Source organism: Peromyscus eremicus, chromosome 6 (genome assembly GCF_949786415.1).
Source record: "Peromyscus eremicus chromosome 6, PerEre_H2_v1, whole genome shotgun sequence".
Classification (NCBI taxonomy): Eukaryota; Metazoa; Chordata; class Mammalia; order Rodentia; family Cricetidae; genus Peromyscus; species Peromyscus eremicus.
Genome location: NC_081421.1, coordinates 55,217,204 through 55,241,116, shown reverse-complemented (window position 1 = coordinate 55,241,116; position 23,913 = coordinate 55,217,204). Strand labels below are relative to the sequence as shown.

General features: G+C 36.1%; 1 protein-coding gene across 3 annotated transcripts in view; it reads left to right on the top strand.

Annotated features, from left to right (window-relative positions):
• Positions 1–5,009: 5,009 nt before the first annotated feature.
• The window catches only part of Gria2 (glutamate ionotropic receptor AMPA type subunit 2), a 120,407-nt gene continuing 101,503 nt past the window's right edge, over positions 5,010–23,913 (top strand). For all 3 annotated transcript variants that reach the window (XM_059264748.1, XM_059264749.1, XM_059264747.1), the window contains exons 1-2: positions 5,010–5,097; positions 5,624–5,764. In XM_059264748.1, the coding sequence (XP_059120731.1) occupies positions 5,010–5,097; positions 5,624–5,764 (229 nt within the window). The remainder of the gene's footprint in view (positions 5,098–5,623; positions 5,765–23,913) is intronic.

The window sequence follows — 23,913 nt, the reverse complement described above, 5'->3', positions numbered from 1 at the left end:
TATATATAATTCAAGTCATAGTCTTGCTTGTTTCTGCCACTCATTTCTTCCTCACATTCCTTATCCTAGAAACACTGAACTACTTGTAATTCTCACCATGTGCCCATGCTTTTGCTGATGTCATTGGCTTTCTATGAGCTGCCTTCCTCGGCAAAATGCTAGCCTTTTCTTAGCTAAGCTCTGCTTGACTCTGTCCCGGTGTGAGCCTTTGATGACATGTTTCTTCCCTTGAAATCCAAGATACAGTTGGCATTAGGGATAGTTGACTACTGTTCTAGTTTGCTTTCTGCTACTGTGATAAACAAAAGCAAGTTCGAGAGGAAAGGACTTATTTCAACTTACAGTTTACTGTCTATCATTGAAGAAAGCCAAGAGAGTAAGCCAAGGCTGGAAATAGAAAACAGAAGAAGGCTACTTACTGGGTTTTCTCCCTGGCTTGCTCAGCAACCTTTCTTATACAGCTCAGGCCCACCTGCCCAGGAACTGCCCTGCTCACAGTAGACTTGGCCTTCTGCATTAATTAGCAATTAAGGTAATGCCCTGCAGACGTACCCATAGATCATTGTAATGGTGGTAATTGTTCAGTAGAAGTTCCCTCTTCTGTATGTGTTAATTTCAAAACCAAGATTATCCATTATAACTGCCGTCCTCACATTTCATTGATAACTTGTCTAATTTGGGGGTTCATTTCCTCATCACATGACCTTAATTCTTTTATTTACAGTATCAATCATAATAGATAAATACTGTAGTCCTTTGGCTATAGATGTCAAAATTGAAATTCATGTCATCAAAACCTTCAAACCTAAAATGAATACTATGTTTTTCTATTTTAGGACTCTATATTTTAAATATCATTTGCATGCACATGCATACACAAACATATATTTATACATACACATTTGTAATGCTTATTAAGCCCATTTAGATATGTATTCTTGAGCCTTGAGTTTGATATGTCGAGTCAATAATTTAAAAATTTGACAAAACAACAGTATGAACAATATTGCCTCAATTTGAATATTTATGCTATTATTAATGGAGAACCTCAGAATGTATTTCTCTTTATATTTAGATCCTCATGACTCTTCTTCCCTTTTTTCTAGTGTCTTAGGAAATGGGGTCTCATGGTTAGACTACTGGACCTCTGTTCTATCTGTAGTGACTGTTCTTTTGGACACTTTCTGTGGACAGAATGCAGTCCTATCCATTTTGGTGGCTAAGTTGTAGCCAAGCCTTTCAAGGGTTATGATGACTTCCACTTGGTCAGACTTTATCAGTATGAACTACATCACCTGTGCTTTAATACTTTTTGACTAGGATTGCAGCCTGAATTTTGTTTCCAGTCTGTTCAAAATTACTACCAGCCCATTCATCAAACACGATGAAATTTCTCTATGAAAATTACTTGCATTGTAGAATATGACTATAAAATCTAAAGACTTGACAAACTTTTAAATTCTTTTAATAGTTTATGAAAAATTAAATCATTTGCTTTAAAAATTAAAAGAAATTGTAATTGAAATAAAGGTGGACTAAGGTATACATTAGCAAATTTATATCTAACTCTTATTTGTAGCTTTCATACTAAGAATTATATTTAAATACAAGTACATACTAAAACCAACAGCACCATCCAACCACTGAAACAATTAATGAGAAAGATGATATTTTGTGGTTTTTTTTTTTTTCTTTTTGTGAGTTTTCTTGCATCTGAAAAAAATGTTGAAGGTCTACATAGTTTCCAGAAATGAACAGCAGAGGGCAGGAAATAGCAATTGGTCCTTGTAGCCTACTGTTCTACTCAGCTTCTTGTAATATTCAAAACTGATTTTATTATTGATAAGTTTAAGATAAATATTCAAGAAACATTAAGCTTTGTGGCTTTAAAGGAGGATCTTTGGGCATATGAAAACCAAACACCAGTCTTTTCCCACTTATTTGTATAACTATTTACTCTATTCAGTCTAACTTCATTATACTTAATTAGACAGCATTCTGTGGTGAAAAGAAATATTTACTACCTAATGTGCTGTACTGAAAAGCTTTATGGAAGTTAATATTAATATAATTATGCTGCATTTTAGTAGGAAATGTTTCTAGGTGTGTGAAGGTCAGATGTTCACCTAAACTATAAACACAGACTACTAGAGTAGCAATTGAATTACAAATAATGCCTGATAATATTTTATAGACCTTATATACCAATTATAATTTATTAACAGAAAGTAATATTTACTAAGGTTGTGCATATTCCCTGGGGAAAATGCACTATGATTTGGCAAATTTGTGTTCCTTCACGATATAATTCAGTCAATTTTGAGTTCATATCTGCCCTTGAACTTTAAATAGGTCAAGATGAAGGCAGATTTTGAAAACCCTTTTCTTTTACATTTTAATTTTCTTTAGAGACATGTTATGTATCACAATTTCTTTCCACAATTAAGCTACTTTCCCTTTATTTCAAACTCCCATCCCAAAGCACTTAGGATGAGACTCAAGATGCTTTGTGGAAAATCCTGAATGGCAAGTAAAAGAAGAATGGTTTATGTGTTGTATCTGCTGATCTGTTTCTTTTGGTTCATAAACTCCAAACTACCCTTGTGTTTGGCATCAGAAACAGAAATGAAACTGTGTGTGAATGTTTGATTATTCTTTGTAAAAAGTTGGGGTACTTACAATCATTGTTTTACCTACAATTTTATCCTCATTGACTTTCTACCATGCTTCATGTCTTTTTATTCAGAGGACCGACTTAATGTTTATTATGGAGTTTTGTATTCACAGGTGAAATAGATTATTATCTTCACAAACAAAGGTATTTTCACCTATAATATGTAAGCTCAATAAGTTACACATACATTCTGCATTCTTGGCTTAGGAACACACACACACACACACACACACACACACACACACACACACAGAGGGAGAGAGACAGACAGAGAGAGACAAAGAGACAGAGACAGAGATAGAGACAGAGGTATACACAGAGAGAGATCATAACTTGAAATCACAAGCTCACAAAGTTTAAAAGCCACAAGGACTGCTCCGCTTTTTGCTTTCATTCATCTCTTCTCATTCTAATGCTGAAGATGTATCTTAAGAAAAATTTTTTAACAAAAAGAAGAATTTGAGAACCAATGTGACTGAGGGAGAACTATGAGTTAAGATGGTTAAAAAAAGGACAGGGAGAACTATGAGTTAAGATGGTTAAAAAAAGGACGCTAGCATGTGTGATACTAAAATCACGTTCTCTCTACAAGATATAACCATGAAGTGCTCTGGTGAACTTTGGACCATCAGCAGATTCTTCCGTTGATGTTATCAACTGCAGTCTCCTGGCTCCTGGCAACCGTTTTTTTCTGAACTGAGTCTTTACTTCTCTATTTAAGTCAAAAACATATACAATTTGTTGAATTTCTGAGGCAGCAGAGAGAATTGCCACAGCAAGTATACAGAGATGGCTTGGCATGCATGTAAAATGTTGAATATGAGTTTCACAGGCATATACAATCTCAAATACTCTCTACTGACCTCCTCACAAACTTTAATTTTTAACCTATTCTTTATTTCCCAGAGGCTCAAGCAGGCTTGCTGTAGCGAGGTAACTTCTTTCCATGATGTAGTGGTTTAACTTCTTTCCATAATGTAGTGGTTATTTTTTTAAGTTAAGCCCAAAATGTGATGGGGTATCCGGTTTGTAACAAAGTGTCTGGAAAGGTTCTGCATCCTGCAGCCCTTCTAGACTGGCTTGTTCTATTTTCCCCCCTCCCAGGACACTATGATTCCTTTCAATCCATATAAAGAAAGGACATCTAAGAGCCCAGTCTACATGACCCTACAGTAGGAGGGAGTCTTCACTGAAGTACAGGAGCAATCCACAGGCAGTGTGGCTTGTACAAATCATACCATAACCTAAAGGGACATACTCCAAAGATGTATTTCCACATAAAGCCCTTCAAAGGTTCAAGCCAGCTACGCTTTTTGGTCATCTTTAAGGATAGAATTTTGGGTTTCCCCGAGATTATGCCTACATCATATAAAGCCAAAGTTCATAAATTTGGAAATCTTCTCTTCGGGAAGTATTTTGTTTGCTTCTTAGCTGGGTCAGGTAACAATAAAGTCAGTGTGTCGGTATTGCTAAGTGGATTTTCAGACGATCAAATCACAGCCGTTTTGTTTAATGAAAAACAACAGGGCCCGGCAGAAGAAAGCTCCACCGCCAACAGCAATTAGCAGCAGTTCGGCTTCCTAGGCATAGCAACCGGAAATCAGTTTTGCAGCATTTGGATCTGGCTCGAGCATCTCTGCAGCTACAGAGAGCCCTGCAACCTCAGCCCTGGGCGCAGACCAAAGCGCTGTCCTCGGTGCTAAAATTCAGATGCACAAGACTGGAGGTCTCTAAGAGGCACTAGGCTGCCCGGTTTTGAGCTGAGCTTTCTCGGCACAGCGCAGGAGCTGCCAGGGCTGTGCGGGGTGCGGGGCGTTGTGCGGGGGAGGGGTGGCTGCGCGATCTCGCCGCCTGCCACGAGTCGCGCACGCGCGCCCGAGACTGCCTGCCCCTCTCTGTGACTTTCCTGTGTGTGTGTGTGTGTGTGTGTGTATGTGTGTGTGTGTGTATGTGTGTGTGCGCGCGCGCGCGCGTGTGAGAGAGGAGAGAGGGAGAAGAGAGCTCGAGAGAGAGAGAGAGAGGGTGATTGTGTGAGTGCATGGGAGGGTGCTGAATATTCCCAGACACCGGGACCACAGGGGCAGCTCAGCTGAAAACTGCATTCAGCCAGTCCTCGGGACTTCAGGAGAGGGGACAGGACGCAAGGCATCAACAGCCACCAGCAAGACCTGGGAAATAAGGATTCTTCTGTCTCCACTCAGTGTTTTTAGCAGCTCCTTGCTAAATTTCGATCTCAAAATGCAGAGGATCTAATTTGTTGAGGATAACGGCCAAAGAAGGAAGAGAAGGAAAAGGGAAAAGGGATTATTTTGTGGATGCTCTACTTTTCTTGGAAATGCAAAAGATTATGCATATTTCTGTCCTCCTTTCTCCTGTTTTATGGGGACTGATTTTTGGTGTCTCTTCTAACAGCATACAGATAGGTAGGTACCTTTTGTGTTATGCCTTTGGATTGTGCATAATTTGTTGGTAATCTTTGTTCACAGTGGGCAAATTAATTCATGTCATGTAGACTTATGTCATACCTTGACTGCATTCCAGATTTAAACTACCTAGAATATACATGATTTTCTTAGGCTGAAGCAAAAAGAAATGACTATGCCTTTTAACACAATAGAGAGAAAGATTTGCTCATTTCTGACCCCCCGGACTGCGTTACTTCTGCCTTGAAGGCATCTTCTAGTGTGCTCAGATTTTCTGGGGGTGCTCAGATTTTCTTAAACGCAAAGCTTGCGATTAAGAAGGAGAACATTTCTCAGACTCTTCTCCGTGCCTAGACCCATTGACCATCTTTTGGGTGTCCGATCCTTTCTGCCCAACTCAGTGATTAGGGTTATTCCGGCGGTTAGTGTGAATGAGAGACTCTGGGGTTGCTGGGAGCTAGCAGCTCTGCTCTTATCTTTCCAGGGCTCTGACATGGTTCTCTTGCTTGCTGTTTATTCTTTGCAGGGGGGCTATTTCCAAGGGGCGCTGATCAAGAATACAGTGCATTTCGGGTAGGGATGGTTCAGTTTTCCACTTCGGAGTTCAGACTGACACCCCATATCGACAATTTGGAGGTAGCCAACAGTTTTGCAGTCACCAATGCTTGTAAGTAATGAATATTCATGTCTTTCCAGTGCTGCTCAGGGAAAGGAAGCTAGTGAACGCGAGTGTGGGATGGTGTGTGTGTGTGAGTGTTGCTGGCCTGTCATGTGTGGGTGGGAGTGACTGCACACGCGCGTGCGTGTGAGGGTGCAGAGAGAGAAGGTGGCTGTAATCTTGGGGACCCCCACTGGCCGGCGGGCATTGAAGAAGGGGCAAAAGGCACTGAACAGTGTGCCTGTGTGCACACTGAGAAACCGGGTAGGGGTTGGACTCGAACAGGTCTTTCTCGGGTTCAGGGGGTTCTTGCTTGATTCTGGCGCCTCCAAAGAGACTTCCCCAACCCCCTCCCTCTTGCGCGCCTATTGGCACCCTACCAACAGAGAACGCGTTGTTCCCCAGGGCGCGCTGTGGGACTGTTGGACAGATCCCATGGGGGGACTGCCTTCGTCCTGTAGCCTGGCAGGGCAGCTCCGACCTGCAGTCCCCGTGAGCCCCACATCCTTCCATTGCACGGGACAAGTTGTTACAAGGGTTGTGGAGTTGGGCCCGGGGCTGTTACATAATGCCCACCCGAGGGGCGCGGGCACGAGGCTGACGCAGGCCCTGACTGGCTGGTGTGTGAGGGAGGGGAAGGGATGTTAAACTGATAGGGACCCAGAAGGGATGAGGATGCGGACAGTGGGGGATGCGGGTGGTGATGGGGATGTCCGCCAGCTTGAGGGGAGGGGGTTAACAAGCCACAACTGGTCGCCAGCAGAAGAGGGAAGAGGAAGGCGAGGACCAGAAGCTAGGTCTGTTCTCAGCTCACTGAAGCTCCTGCCTAAGTGGAGCCAAGGATGGCCAGAGCGCTTGCTGGCTGCGCATGCTTTGTTCCAGGGTTGCGGGCTTGGGCAAAGGCGACTGGAGAATGAGAATGACTCGGAAGCGATTGCAACCAGCAGAGTTTTAAAATCTGAAGAAGTCGCAGACCAGCCATTTTAGCATTCGCAGTTCTCTGTATCAGTCCCCGTCCTCTGCATAGGGCTCTGGAACTCGCGAGGACTCTCTGGCAATGCTTTGGGTAAAAAGATCTGAGCCCAGTCGCCCAGTAAGTGGGAGGTTGCCCGAGGCCAGCAGCCAGGTCCCCGCACGGAGGCAGCATCCTGAGTGCTCCCAGCCACCACCATTTCCGGCCTCCAGGCTGGCAGATGTTTCCTGCCTTGATGTTCTCAGCTTCCATTCCATAGATATCAATTTGGGGGAGATTTGTAGGTGGCTTACCTCCCACTTTGACTCCCATGTAACAGACAGAGCGGAAAATCACCAGAGGAAATACCCACGGCAGTATTCCCACAGCCGGTTGCCATCCCACCCACGTTCCCCTAAGAAGCCTGTCATGTATTCTGTGCTTTAGCTCTGTAACACCAGGGACATAAGCAGGCCAGGTTGCAACTCCTGTCCCTGGATAAATGAAAAAAAGAATTAGGGTGATAATGTGATTGTGGTCATTTATATGACCAGAATTCTAGCTTTTCTAAAGGAGCAACTTAGGAAGATAGACATTCTCTTAAAATGTTAATATTAAGGAAAAAGACAGTTAGCAATAGAAATGACAGAGAAATAGAGTTAGAAGTGGAAATAATAGACAGAGAATTTGCTCAGAGAAGGTGGCTCAGTTGATGAAGGCGTTTCCCATTAAGCCTGCAGACCTGAGTTTTCTCCCTGGGTACCTGACACCAGAAGGAGAGAACTGACTTCTCAAAGTTGTTTTCTGACCTCCACATGCCCCTTCCGATTAAATAAATGAATAAAAAATTAAAACGTAGTAGAATGTTATAGAAGCGCATCACAATGCACTAGATGTTATTACATAACAGGTACTAAGAAACTGTTTTAAGTGAATGTCAAAGGCATCCATACTTGACCTAATTACCTACTGAATTAGGCTGTTCATGTGTTATCAAGAAATTTCTGTCTCTTGTGAGTTACAGTTTGACATGACCCGGTGTTGAGTATTTTACCTAGCTGTATTTATATGCACAAATACAGTGTCACAATGCTTTGCAAAGTAAGTACGTATATAGATTCTGAGATATTGACAAGACATTTTGAAAATAGTTAATAGTCAAGAAGTTGATTATTGATAAAAAAAAAATAGTGAGATGAGCTTACTAGGAAAACAACAGATACATCCACCAAACTAAATGAGTGTTTCTCAATTCCAACAGGTGTTGAGCCACTGTATTGGGGCTCTTTAAGGGTCAGAGATTGTAGTTTGTGTGGCTTGTATCCTCAAGCCCAATTTTGGTGAATGGGTTATTTCTAGTATAAATTGAATTGAAATAAGATATGTGCTGAGAATACATAAACATGGAACAAAAGCACAGTTTTCATTTAACTACTAAATTTCATATATCCGACCACAGTTCTGAGAAACCAGTATATTCAAGACTTTATTTTTTTCTATAGATTTCTTCTTTTTCTTAAAAAAAATACTGAAGCAAAAAATTTTAAATGTGCTTTCCAAGATCAAAAAACTACCCCACCCACAGATCATCCCACCAGACACCAAAACAACATGGAGGAACGAAGCAAAAAGATACCACCAGGAGAATCCAGCACCTTGACTTTTGCAGCCCGCCTGCCTGCTGTAAGCTTACTGATCACTACATACAACTAGTAAGGCAAAATTACAGAAACGAAGCTCTGTCGACAGAATTTTTTTAGAGTCCACATTAGCTAGTGGACTATGCAAAGTCAACTTACATATTTAAAAATTAATTTTATCCCTTTTTTGAATTAAAAAATTCAAAACCGGCAAAGAAAAGTATTTTCATCATTTTTCTTTTCTTTTTTTCTTCCCAAGAAAAAAGGAAATTTCAAAATTAATTTAACTCTTTAAAGGGAGGAAAGGAGACAGGGGGGATATGTGTGAGGCACAACCAAACAACCACGACTTCCCTGGTTAAATAAACGGGAGTCTCTGCTGTCAGATGTATGAAACTAAACATGATCATTTAAATCTGCTCTGGACTTTACTCCAATACAGATAATTTGTTTGTGTGCTGCATTTAGTCAGGTTCTTTCATAGAAAGGATGTAACATCTTTAAGTACATTGACATACAAAGACATCAAAATATCTTTCCCCCATTTTCTCTAGAAACTGAAGGAGGTCTCCTCCAATGTCAATGTTGAGTTACATGAGTCACCAATCGCTGCTTCTGAAGTAGCTTTTATGTTGATAATGCAAAGAAAAATATTAAAAGCATTGAATTTATTTGTCAAGAAAGCAAAACTTCAGCATTAAGTGGTGTCATTTTGACAAAGGAAAGGATCTGCTTAGCAACTGAGTGGTATTTGTGAAATGGATGTATTTACTCAGAAATGTTGAGGTTGACATGGAGTTAAAGATCTAAGTAAGTCTACTGAATGGTTTGAGTTAAATGAAAGGAAGTCATTTTATTCTGATCAGGAATGTGCTCTGCTGCATTCAGCTCCTACACCTTTTCAGTCACAAAGGAATAATGAGAGTACCTGTTTGTTCCCATTTGTTTCCATGGATACCAGAGGAGATAAAGACAGATTTCCGATGTCTGTCTGTTTCTTTCTTCTCTCTCTCTCTCTCTCTCTCTCTCTCTCTCTCTCTCTCTCTCTCTCTTTCTTTCTTTCATTCCCTTTCACATCTTTCTCTTCTCTTCCCCGCTTCCTTCCTTTTGTCTTGAAGTGGTACTAAGATAATTTTCAAACGAATGCTTGAACTAGCCTTCATTATGAGAAAATGCAAATCCTAAAAGAAGAGAGAAAATTGAGGCTATCATGTGAGCAGGAGCTGAAAGCAGTGAGGTGCCTCCAAATTCATTCATTCATTCATCCATCCAACATCATTTCCCCAGTGCCTTCCAATGGTTGGAATAAGTGAACCTGTTCCAGATCTCAGTTGTTTTCTGATCACTTACTTTAGTGGTCTTTCTAATGGTTTTGAAAACTGTGGAAACGCCATGCTTTTAGTAGGGAGCAGCCTGTGAGGTCTTGTCTGAGTGGTTTAGTATGAGTATGGAAATGGACTCTAGTAGTTCTTCACAAGTAATTCACCAGGGTAATAAAAAAATTTCAATTTTTAAGAAAATAATAAGTTGATATTGGTGTTTCTATAGCTAACAAAACCAACATAGAATTTTGGAAAATATTAAGTATTATATACTATAAGTTTAACAAACTTTAGCAAAATTAAATGTGGCAATAATTAGGAAAACATTAAAAAAGGAACTCTCTAAATAAGTTATACATGTGAGTATCTGATCTCCTAGGGTTTGGGGATTAAAGAGTAAATATTAAATTAGCTTCTAAGAATCTGTTTCTATTTATTCTAATGAATGATTATGTTATATAACCATTTGTCTAGCTAACAATAATTTAAGAATTTTATATTTTAATTCTATAAACAACACAAATTGTAAAATTTTTAAAAATCACCTTTAAAGAAATAGCAATTAAAATTTTACTTTTCCTCTAAGCCAGCAGATGGAGATGTTGGAGAAAAGATTGTGCTCCATAAAACTGTTGCGCACACTGAATACCTTCTAAGCCCCCAGAGATGAATTTATTTGGAGAAACAGAAAAAAATGCAAATTAAATATGATTTGAAAGAATTAACTAAAATACTGTGTTTGAAAATAACATTCATTACCTACTTTAAGAAATAGATTGCTTTAGAGTATTTTTTTAAAAAGAAAATTCTACATATTTTTGTAAACTTGATTCACAAAGACATTTAGGAATTGCACAAATTATAAAATCTCTTAAGAGAAAGAATTCTAAAATTATTTTTACATGCAGCTACGTGTGTGTGTGTGTGTTTGTGTGTGTGTGTGTGTGTGTGTGAGAGAGAGAGAGAGAGAGAGAGAGAGAGAGAGAGAGAGAGAGAGAGAGAGAGATTTTAAGCCTTAATTTTACAAGATTTTGGCTCTGAGGTGTCTTTCCTATCACTGGATTTTAGTCCTACATTATTGATATTGTGTATCTGTGTTCATCAAATTATTTAATACTTGCTAGCTGTTATTACACTAAATATAGAAGGAATTCTGCGTGTTTAGGACATATGTGTGTATATATAATTTTAATTATAGGATATACATAGTAATTAATTACTTAGACCAACACATATATCTATTTTCCTTGAGAATATACTAAATACTACCATGATTGACTTTAATATGCAAGATTCTAAAGAAACCAGAACTAACACGGATGTTGTTACGATAAGAAATTCTGGTATGGAGAAAATGAACATAAAGTAGGAAGAATGCATTACTGGCCTTTTAAATATCATTATATTCAACTAAAACATTAGAAGAAAGAAATAACCTATTCATATGAGAATAATTAATTTGTTGTTGAATTATCTGTACTGAAACTTTTGTCCTTAACTTATCATAGGAATTTCAAGAAAATTGGAGTGCACCAAACAGAAACAGACTGTAATTGGTTACAATAGTTGTATTTGGGGCTGACAGAGACTAAGTATGTAAATAAAAATCACAGCATGAAGCTATAGCATGCATCTGTATTGATTCTTATTTGATACCTAACTGCTTCAATCTGCTGACTCAAGACTCAGGGAGCTTTTCTGTTTCACAGCAAGCCTCTAAAGGGCCAGGCCACTGCACTGTGACATTGTGACAACTGGATGCTGATTCATGCAGCTCTCTGATACTCTTGGCATCTCGTGGAAGAATCCCTTTAAACTTTCAAACTACCTGTAGTCTTGACAACTGTAAGGAAAAGAGCAGATGCTTGCTAATTATTCCAGTGTTTCAGACACTGTAAGAAAAGTCAACAGACACAGTTAATGGCAGGATTCATTTTACTACAGGCCATAAACTCTAAATTAGGATGAGGAACTATTCTTTTTTTTTTCCTCGTCTTTTAATCTTGTATAAGAATCAAACATTGATCGGGATTAACCGGTCTCTGAGTAAATATTTCCCTTTTTCTTATACTGGATTTTATTGAAAATTCTATGGATTCAGTTGAAAAATTTTATTGGCAATTTTTGAAACAGGATTTACTAATTTCCAAGAAAATGGATACTATTCTTACTTTCTCTTAGTACCTCTTTCTCCAGTAATATCTATGATATTGCATAGAATAATTTTTGTGTTCATTCTTTTGGTGAAAAATTAAGTGAAATGTCCAGAATTAAAATTTTGTGTTATTAAGAGAACATCTAGAAATGAGATATTTATGGGAATAATTTCTTGTTTTGGACCAATTACTCTAGTTACACTATGTGTGTGTGCATACACGTGTGTGTATTGTGGTTACTTTGTGGACATGCCTTTTTGTTTTCTTGTGTGCATATAGTTTATCTTCATATTATTTTCCAGTAATTTTGCTTTTTCCTATTTTATTTATATTGATAATTCTTTTGGGTATATTAACTTACTGTTACATTTCATTTTTCACATTAGCATATTAATTAAGTAGACAGTCTACAGTGCTTACTTCTAATTTACAGATTAAAGCTAAGGACAGTTTTAAGAATTAGTAGCTGAAATTTATAATTGTCTTCATCTGAATAGAGCTAGTAGAGTTGAGAAGTACTAGGGCAATTTTAGAAAGAGATTTCTAAGTAAAGAGTGTCTTAAGATATTTTAATATTTCTATATCTGTATATCTAAAAATATATCATCTCTGTCAAAAGCAATGCATAATTTTATTAATCTTACTGTCTGAAATCTTCCTCAGAAATTTACCTTTTAGTTTTACGTCATCTATTTAGTCCTGCACACCATTAAATTCTTCATCTTTTGTAGTTATTTCAGTATTCAAAATATGAGCACAAACTAGGTTGGACTGAGATATGTCCTAAATTTTTGTCTGTCTATTGTAATGTGAGTAGGTCACCTTAATGTTATGATGCTTCCCTTCCCTTCATGCAAGATTAATTTCAAATGTGTGGTACTTCGTTTGTGGTTCTCTGATACTGTTACTAACAAAATCTCAGTAAGCATCAGAAAATATCCCTGTGCTTTAAACATTTTTTCTGATTTTTCTAAATACCCAGATTCTACTGATAGACGTGAAACAAATAGATTTATACAGCCCAAGAACTACCTATGGGTTTTAATAAAAATGCATGTGTTTCTTACATAATTCTTCATTTACATAAAAGGATACGGAACAAATCATTCATTTCCATGTTCAGCATGGCAGTTTAGGTTCTATAATTAGATATGAGAACCGATTTTTTCAGCCCACCAGTCTTTTACAGCTGACGTTAACCCTCTGCTAGAGTTCTCTTTGTATTTATCATCCATTTGCACTCCTCTAGCACCAGTTCCATTGCTGCAGTGACAACATCAACCATGTGATTACATAGATTTCATTTCTCACGTGTGAGCAGTATAGTCAGGCTAAAATAAATATTTCCAGAGCAATAAAAACATCCTCTGGTGTTTATTACAAATACCAGATTTAAAGTGCAGGAACATAAACCATGTAGAGGAAGGAGGTGAACCTCAGTGCACTGGCACCTGGTTATGCCAGGCAGGGCTGTAGGAATAACTCTGCCTTCCTTTCCTCCATCCTTCATGTTTTTAATCTTTACTTTGATTTGATGTTTGCTTCACTTGGGACTTTTCCATGGTGAATCATTTGGACTGGCCTTCAACTTTCAGAAAAGAGCGAATTCTTATTGTAATATTAATTTTAATATGATATAGAAAAGACTTACTATGTCTAGAGGGAAATAAGATAAGAAGGCAGTGGGTATATTTCTTTAGCCAAACACATTAGGTGTTTTATTATTTGGGAATGGGAAAAATCGTCCTTGAAAATTGGAGATAAGGCAGCAACAGAAAAGTTTTGGAAAGTACCATATTTTAGGCAGTGTGGCACAATGGGTTTGTCAGGTGCAGCCATTCCACAACTGACTGATAAATGCCAGTGGGACTTATCTCAGAAGAGTAAGAAAGTCTAAATTTCAGTTTATGTTAACACTAATAAAGCATTTCTGTTCATTAACATCCACACATTTACATAACAGCAAACTAGCTATTAAATAAACAAAGGTATTTTAAATCATTACAAAATTTAACAATGCAAATGTTTTATATGGAGACTTTTTTAAATAATTCTACTACTTAAAATTCTAATGTCATAAAATATTTTACAAAATTATTGAGAGTTCTCCAATATTTTGGGTCATTAAGGATTACTATTTTATTTCCGTCAGTGTCTTGATATTAAGTCCAGGCTGGCCTCAAACTTGGCAGCCTCTTGCCTCAGCATCCCACGTAGTAGGATTAAGGTCATGTTCAACTGCTTCATACAAAACCAATTTTGAGAGAATTATTTGAATAAGAATACAATGAATAATTTCATTATGAAAAAATAAGATTGCCTTATGGGGAAAATTTGGTCAATCTGTTTGGAGACATTGTTAAATAGACTTTCACGGTGCTAATTAGAAACAATGTAGACATAATTATCAAAAGCTTTGTGTCTGCTATTTACTGTGAATTACATGTATTTAATGGGGCTATTTATTTGCAGTAATCCAAATATTACAGAAATAGTTTCTATAATAGTACTTCTTTGTATGTGAGACAAATGTGGTATGTTTAGAGATGTGTGTGTGTGTGTGTGTGTGTGTGTGTGTGTGTGTGTAAGAGAGAGAGACAGAGAGTCAGAGAAAAGCAGATTCATTAGTTGAACTTGATAAATGTTTGCTTTTATGTCACAATTTTTCATCACTTACTTTATCTTCTTTTTGTGAAATGTGTTTCACATTTTGTGAAATGATAAATTGCAGTCTTCTTTTAATTTATGTGAAAGATGGTGAAGATTGTTTTATAACTCCTTGGCTATTTCAAAATTCATAATTTAACTCATTCTTTTACAGATTTGTATTGTTTAGTTTACAGTGTCACTGATATTTTACATGCAGACAGGATATTTTAGGATTCTAGATCACAATTCAGGAGTTACTCAAAAAGTGTATCATTTTACTTCTTTGCAAGAAAAGTTTATAAAATCTTGAGGTTTCTATTTGAGAATTAAGTCAAGGGCTAACATCATAAGGAAGAGTGTGGGAGGGTTTCTTCTGTGAAAATTAAGAAACAAACACTAGTTCCTTTAACTCACAATCCTAATGCCCAGGCACACCTGGGACTGCATTCTAGTTCTGTGGCTGGGGGTGGGCACTGACAAGTTGCTTCCTGGTGTCTCAGCTTCCAGTTCTCTAGAAGGTTCCACCACCCATTACAGGATTGCTTTGAAGATTCATTCAAAAAAACTCATGGGCTGAATTTGGCGGAGTGCATGCATCAAATAACAGACTTTTCTTATTACCTCCTGTAGTGAATATCTTTGGTGACCACTTGCTAAGATAAGTAGCAACACAAAATGTCATATTGTTATCTTTTTGTACAACTTGGATATACAAGCAGAACAAATGCTACTTGGTAACAACGAGAAGTAACAAAATGAACGGTAGGAACCACTTCAAATAAAGGCTAGATTATTATCAGACGAGAGTGAGCATCAAATTAGAGTTGTTGACCTTGAATAGGACTGCACCCTTTCCTTTACTGTGTATGACACCTCAGAATGTTGAAAACCTATTTCTTAGTATATCTTTCTAACATAAGATTAAGATGTCTCAACACTTTGCAAAATTAGGAACATTATAGATTCCCAATCTTTCTCGTATTTAATTAATTACCATATATTTACGTAAATGAAAGACCGGAAAGTCAAATGTTCTGAATTCTGACACAAATAGGTTTGAATGTAATTAGCAGTTTCGTGGTGCAATACATGACATTTATTCTGTGTAATAAATACTTGACAATACTGTTAGGAATATTCAGAGATAAAATGACTACCCAAATGAATTTGTTATAAATGAGTGCATTATATCAGTAGCAAAGATTATATTTTTTTATCATGTTAAGAAAACTGTTGAGTATACACACTCTGAAAAAAATTTGGCATATCCCTCACCTACATCCCTCTTTATGTTTCGACAAATAGGTAGAAAGAACTGAAAATTGGGCATAAGGTAAAATATAAGGTGACACTGTTCATTTACCCTTCTATCATTAATGCAGTTAAGGACCAATAATGAAGGTGTTAAGTTCCCATTATAGAAATGCAGTAGATGCTTGCCAGGTTCATTTTGTGCTTTCCTGGGGATCAGAAGTCTGTAGGTTGTTGATGGCTAGCGAGTCCTTTGTTATGCTTTTTTGGCAGCATCAATTAATGGATTCTATCTGCTGAGATGTGTGGAATGCTGAAAAAATAATTCAAGTAGCTACTTGAGTAGAACTTACCTGCTTTGGGAAACATAGAGAAGAGATGGGAAGCCCAGTCACAGTAGTGGGTGAAGATGGCAGTGACCTACCATAGTCTGAAATTTCTAGACTAGTCACTACTTCTTTCTGCAAGACTTTCATTTTGATGTTACTTTATATTACAGGCAGCAGCTACATCACTATAATTTGGTATAGCCAGAATTTGAGGCAAATTTACTCTGTTAAGACAAATCCATATATTTATAATAAAAGTTATAATTCATGACTTTGGAATCAAGCCTGAGGCAGAATGCAGGGCATAGAAGAGAAGTGTTGGTCTGCAGAGCACAAAGTCGATCCTGTTTACATGCACCAAAAGCCATCACAGGACTTGTCTGTCTTTCTTTGCCAAATATTTTGTGGATATATTTCTACACTGCTCATTTCACTAATATCAAAAGTGAGAAAACAAGATAAGGTTCATATATTAGAAATTATTGATGGTTCAAAAAAGAAACTACTAATTAATCTAGGTCACCTAGACAATCATTATATTAGAAGGTATAGTTACTGTTTCTAGATAATTTATAATTTTTTTTGCTACACCTTGGATCTAGATTTGAATCAAAGTATTTTAAAAGTAGAACTGATAATTGCCAAATTTGTGACTAAAACAAAAATGGTTTTGAAGATGAAAAGTCATTGTTTTAAGTACTGACTTAGCACATATTGTTGAAACAAAAAGGTTGTCCAAATGAAAATACTAATGTTGATAATTATAATGTTAATTGAAATTCTGCAAAAAATATTTTCAGTCAAATGTGAAGCAACAAGTTGCATTTTATATTATGTTTTTATTTTCCTTTGATTGCCACAACACTTCAATATACTTTGAACTGTTATAAACTTGTTTGCTAGTCTTTAAATAAGTGAGTGTAAATAAATGAATTTTGTTCCTTATATCCTACTAGATTATCTTGGTTTTGAACACTAGAGCTGTAAGTTTTACAAGGTGAGGAATGTAGCAGGTTTCCAAATGCTAACATGGATACCTATACTGAATAAGCTAAGAAACACGAATACTTTGCCCCAATATCTTTCAAAACAAACCACACAATCCAAACATTGATCATACAACAGTTTGAAAGGTTCTGGTATAAAAATCATGATTATTTAAAAAAATAAATGCAGCTTTTGTGTTTTGTTTAAATTAAATTAAACTAAGGAATTACTTAAAATGAAATGTTGATGTTTTGGGTGAGATAAATTTAAGCTGTATAGTACTTTTGAATTTTGACTCTATAGGCATTTATACCAAGGCTTGTAGAATATAGAAGACATGAGGAGAACTGGAGATAAACAGTGTATTCTGACCATGACAGGATGGTCACTCATGAACTCTCAGCTAGCTGTGCTTGTCTTCTAGAAGAAGGAAGGTCAGATTCCTTAAAGATATGGCCCCTGGTAGGTCAAACACACTACAGTGGCTGCCCTCATACCTATGAGTGTAAGGGCAACACAAATTTGACTCTGTGAGGGAAAGAAAGAGAGTATTTCAAACGAAGGTGAGGGGAAATGGCCCTACAGAGTAATACAAACTGAAATGTCAAGTACCTGGTGGGGACAAGTGGGATTTGTGAGGAATTGAGGGAAGAGGGAGAGAATATGATCAAAACACATTGTATGCATATATGAAATATCCAAAAAATTATTAAAACATGTTGAAAATTACATTCAAAATTACTCATGCATAATTTTAAAGTGCTGCAAAGGGAATGGAGTCGTACTGATTCTTACATCCACCCCACCCATTTGTCCAAGATAATCACTATCAGAAGCTTCTAGAAATGGGAGAATAATATACAGTGTTCTTTATTTTGATCACCTCTTGTTCAGCGTAAGTCAGAGCGCTTCATTAGTCTCACAGCTACTGTCCTTGTACTTACTGCTCAGTAGTGTGCTATTCATCCTGTGTTTTGTTGATGAATGTTTTCTTCTTTTCCTGTCTAGTTATTTAAATGGACATCATTTATGTGTGCTGTGTGTAGAACCCATGGCCTTGCACATGCTAAGCACATGTCAATCACCAATGTATATTCTCTCATCCCTTGTCTATTTTAGTTATCTGCAGACAGAATTGTAAAGGAAACAGTTAAGAGCATAATAAATTGTATGCAAATAATTCGTATTTAAATTTTGCTAGTTTTTAAAATAAGACATCAATTTATAATCCTACCTACAATGTATAGAAGTCTTTGATACTACTTCCTGCTTGTTAGTGTTTGAGTTAATCCTTTTAAAACTTTGTTTTGGCTATTTTTTTTTTACATAATTTAAAGCAAGAATGTTCATTTGCATCTCTCTCTCTCTCTCTTTCTGTGTGTATCTGTGTATGTATGTGTGTTTGCTATAAATAAAGTATGCACATGCCTCATCATAGTTTTGTTTACTGGATTTTGGAGTGTGGTACCCATTTATTATTTGCTTATACATTAAAGCAATACGTACTTCCACCTTTGAAGTCCTTTTATCTAGTTCCCTGTCTTTTAAATTTGCTCGTGAATTGTGATTTTACTTTACATTTTTTTGAGTATATGCAATTTAAATTCGACATTTTTGAATTTAGAATTTTATTGTGTGTGGTCTTTGTGTTTTGCTTAGAAAGGTTTTTCCTACTTGTACATGTGTAAAGAGATAAAGCTGCCTGTATTTATATTTCCTATCCAGCCAATTTTGACTTTTTTGATTGAAAGCAGATCATTTTAATTTATTTATTATACATAGAGAACCAAGTAATCCAGCTTCTTTGTTCCTCAAAAGGTTAGACAATTGTCACATATATAAAATTCTATTTTAATTTCTTGATTTGAAATCTACCAGATTTTCTTTTTAATTAAATAGTTCCTCAAAGAGTTAAAAGCAAAAAGAATTTTCACTGAAAAATAAACAAGATCAGAACTCTATTACAGTCAAAGGAATGTAAAGTTATACAAGAGATTTGTTTCCTGAGGAGTGCAGTTATCATAAATTGGGCTTTTATGTTGCAAGGTCTCAGATCAATAAAAGAGTGTCTCACATTTTGAACATTAGTTGAGCCCAGAGGGATAAATAGAAGTTTTTATTATGTTTTTTGGCTCATGTCACAGCACCATTACCACTTAAATGGGCTCTTGGTTTGCATATTCCCTAACCCATATCAAGTTTAAGTAATGGGTTGTGATTATGACTTGGTTTCTGAACATCCCTTTGAAGTTAATTCAGTGCAGCAATCGGCATGTGCTCACAATGTAATATTTAAAGAGCATAGTCCATATGTGACAAATGATTGGAAATGATCTCAGATACTCATGACTTGGTCTGCTAATGTGAAGTTTGCTGTGCCTCTTGTCTTGAGACCACTGTTCTCTAAAATATCCCAACAAGAAGCTCTCTGTGGGGGAAAGGGAATTTCAACTGAAACACTAAAGGAAATGCTAAAGTGTTACATGCAGCAATAAAAAACTTTAACCTGTATTATGGTGCCTGGCAAGAACAGTGTAGTTTGGGCTCAGTATCAGGAAAACCTGTAAATCTTTAACCGCTTTGTTTTATGGAACTGTGAATGTCACTTGGCCTTAGTAACAAGGCTGAAGGTGACAGGGGTCTAGAAGTGAGATTTTTGAACAGCCTTTCTATGGGCATTAAAACGGAAAGTTATTCCTGTCTTTCAATGTAAGTTGAAACAATGTATTACATTCAGTTTCTGCAAGGCTGTAGTCATCAGTTTATATTTGAGTAGATATTTGTATGGAGTTAGGAAGGACTTTTCCTGAAGGCAGAGTAATAGTATACTTTTATTAGCAGAATTCTAACACAAAATCTTGGAAAATATATTTAATGAACAACATAGCTTCATTTTCTCCAACACTCAGTGAGACTATTCAATTGAAAATATTTTTAAATGTTTATTTAATTTTATGTCTATGGCTGTTTTGTCTACCTATATGTCTGTCCACCACTTGTGTGCCTAGTGCCTAATGAGTTCAAAAGAAAGTGTCAGATCCGCTGGAACTGGAGCTGCAAATGGTTGTGAGCTGCCTTGTGGATGCTGGGAATCAATCCCAGGTCCTCTGGATGAGCATCCAGAGCCCTTAACGTCTGGGCAATCTCTCTAGCACTGATAATTTCATAATTGATGTGAAATCTTCCCTAGCTCTGAATGGACTGAAACATTCTTCTTGGCCTACTTATAATAGTAAAATTTTGAAGCAGAAAATGGGGAAACTTAGAGAAAATATGTATAATTTTACCTAAGTGGTAATTAGTTATTGCCACTAATATGTTTTTCCAGATGTTTTTGTACTTACTTTATATGTAAACTACAGCTGATGACATTAAAGACATTTGCAATTTTAGTTTGCATTGCTTCATAGTATATATCTGAATAAGGACGTAAACATCTCCAATCCTCTTCACCTTTCTTCAGATATTTTGGGATATCTGAATAAAATGTTGTTGCAAATAAACATTCTTCTATATTTTCCTAACACTGGTGAGTGTATTAGAGTTACTGGAGCAAAAGCCATGAAACGTGTAATTGAAGATTTCCGATACACACTCAGGGAATTCTCACCAATTTGTAATACCACAGGAGACCATGAAACAGCTAGTCTACTGGACCTTCAATCAACATCACTGTTAAACTAAGAGAATCTTTTATATATTTGGTAGCTAATAATCCTAGTTTTAATTTATGAAATGATTTTTCATGCTTAGTACATATTTATGTTTAATAATATATTTTATGAAGGTCTTTGTCAAATTTCGTTAATGCCTTTGAAAATTTTCTACTGAATTGTTCACACTTAGCTATTCCAGGTAGTATGGATAAGTGGGATGAGGTAGCTTCACATTCAGTAATTTACTACTTTCCTTCAGTGAGGACAACATCACTTCAGCTGACCTATCATTGTTTAACACAGCTGCACACTCTCCAAAGAGAAGGGTGACCTTGGTATCACGAAGGGAGCTCTGTGCTTGTGACCGCCAGTGATGTCCACTGCAGATATCATCTCTGGCCAATAAAAAACTTATTCATCTTTTTCCCACTGGGCTTACTATTTTCCCTTTGATTCAGAAAAAGAGTCCTCTTTGAATGTTATTACTTCAAAGGTGCACACATTTAATTTAGTTCTGGAAATCTTATTCTCCACTGTTTACTTATATACACTATATACTTATTTAAACATACAAACACAACAAAGAGACAACAGAAAACTCCTCATGTAGTGTACTAGCTGGCAATAATAACACAATGATGCTGTTGATTTTGTTGTGTCTGTTGCTTTCTATTACAGTTTATAATATATTGGAAACCATACTTCTTGTTTTACAGTTGTAGGTGACCTAACAATTGTGTGCCTTCTGAGTTGATAGGGTTTTAGGGTTTGAGATGTATTACTTTAAATTAAGTTTACTTTATTTAAAAAGATATGTTACTTCAAATATATTACTTCAAGTAAATATATATTCCTTAGAAAATAAAGTTTGAGAATATGTTACTTCATGTTTATGATTAATCAGTTCAGTATGTGCATATCTAATTTGTAAGCTTACACAAAATCTGAGAAATCAGTGTTATTTGCATAATTATGCATACCTACGTTGTTAATATTCACTGTAGAAATAAATACTATAATATTTTTTGGTATCTCAGTTTTACAGCATTTTCATCTTTCCTAATGTTCAAAATTGTCAAATACCTTCATCCACTATGTGGCTTTAACATCTAAGGAAGCCCTTCTTCTTAGATAGCTGCCTCACAGTCTCTACCTTTCTGAAGACTTCCTTTGTGTTTTATTAAATCCACATGCATGAATAGCTAACTATGGGTGACACGGTCTTTCTGATGTTGAAAATATATTTATTTACTACAATAACTCTTTTTTTATAGCAATTGGCAGACTTTAATATTTAAGAAAAATTAAGTCCATATACACATTAAAAATATAGGAAATTTCATGCAGACATGAAGTTTCCAATTCAACCTTCTGGCAATGTTCAGAATGTGCATTACATATAAATACCATATAGTTTACAGTTCTCAAACTTGATTATTTCATACTGTGATTTCTGCAGCTTCCTTGTATATTTTCTATGCCCTATCTTGCTTATTAATCAGAACTTAAATTTGCACCACCTCAGAAAGTCAAAATTTAAAAACAGCAAGCACATGATCACCTTATGAAGATGAAAACATTTGTGTATAGAGCAAATTTAAGAAAAAGAACTTAAAACTTATGGCTTACACACTTCAATAGACCAAATATAAAAAAAACACAAAACTAAGCTCCTCCAGTGACACTTCTATTATTGATTTATACCACATTTCCACATTTAGAATATATTAACTTCAAAAGCCATAAGAGAAAAGAGTGATGCAAATTTATAAGGAATATTTTTAAAACATTCATGATATGAGGAAAACTAAAAATAAATGAAATAACTGATTTCAGAGTTAAGTAAAATATATAATTTAGAAATGTAAGTAGTATTATTAAAGAGTAAAACATGACAGAAAAAACTTTAGGTAACAAAGCCAACCCAGTGGTGTCAGCCCGTTCTTGTCTTTGTAAGAAAAACAAAACCAGGCTATAAAAAGCTGGGGGGAAGGTGAGGGGGGCGTGAGGGGGGAGAACAAGGGAATCTGTGCCTGTATGTAGAACTTAATTGTATTGCAAAATAAAAATTAAAAAAAAATACTACAAAATGAATAAAAAGAATTCCTAAATAACAACTAAAAAAACAAAAACATGCATTCTTTGCTCTTCAATGAATGTCTTTTAAAATACACTTCTTTACATTTTTAACTCTTAATATGCTTTAAATTCAGTTTTCTTTATCAGAATAAACATGCTTAAAACAATTTTTTACATGCATATGTCTACATATATTCCACCATAGGTATTATAAACATACATTATTTTAATGGAATCACCAATTGATAACTTCATCATGATTTCATCTGTGTTTTCTTCTTACTCATTCACATTTTTATTTCCTAGAAAGCCTTTCAGTTTTTTCAAGATCAATTACATCCTAATTTGAAAGAGTTCATTTGGATATAGTTTTTTTAAATTTTATCTATATTTAAATATAGGTTCTATATTTTTGACAAACACTTTAATTTCTTTCTTTTTGTTAATTGAAAATAGTTTTCAAAGAACATATTTTGATCAAGGTTTTCCCTCCTCCAACTTCTTGCAGATCCTGCCCACCTCCCCGACTTGATTCTACACCTTCCTTCTCTCTTTCTTTAGAAAACAGGCAAACAAACAAAAACCAAACAAATATATTAGAAAAAATAATAACAAAAGACAAAAAAGCACCAGAAACACACAGACACACACACACACACACACACACACACACACACACACACACACACACATCCTATAAAAACGTGAAATCAGAAATCAAATATAAACAAAAGGTGGGTGGAACAAAATTTCCCAAACAAAGCCATACAAGACAAAAAGTCTACAAAAATACCCATTTTATGTTGGACATCTATCCACAAATATTTTTAAAAACATTTAAGAGTTTCTAGGCATCTTATTGTTCGCTTAACATTGTGTGAGTTTATCTCTTTGGAGTTTACCTTATTTTGTCTTCTTCAGAAAATCTTTGCGTCTGCTGTATGACTGGGCAATTCCCCCTCCCTCCGTGAGTTCTCTATCTTCTGATATTTGAGATTATTATCCTTTGAGACATGTGTAAGTGTTCTGGGACGACTTTGAAACCTTTCCCCAGGATTCATTGATTTCTTCTGCTGCTCTTACTCCTGCTCCTGCTCCCTGTTCCTTCTCATCCTTCTATTTGTTCGTGTCAAAGTC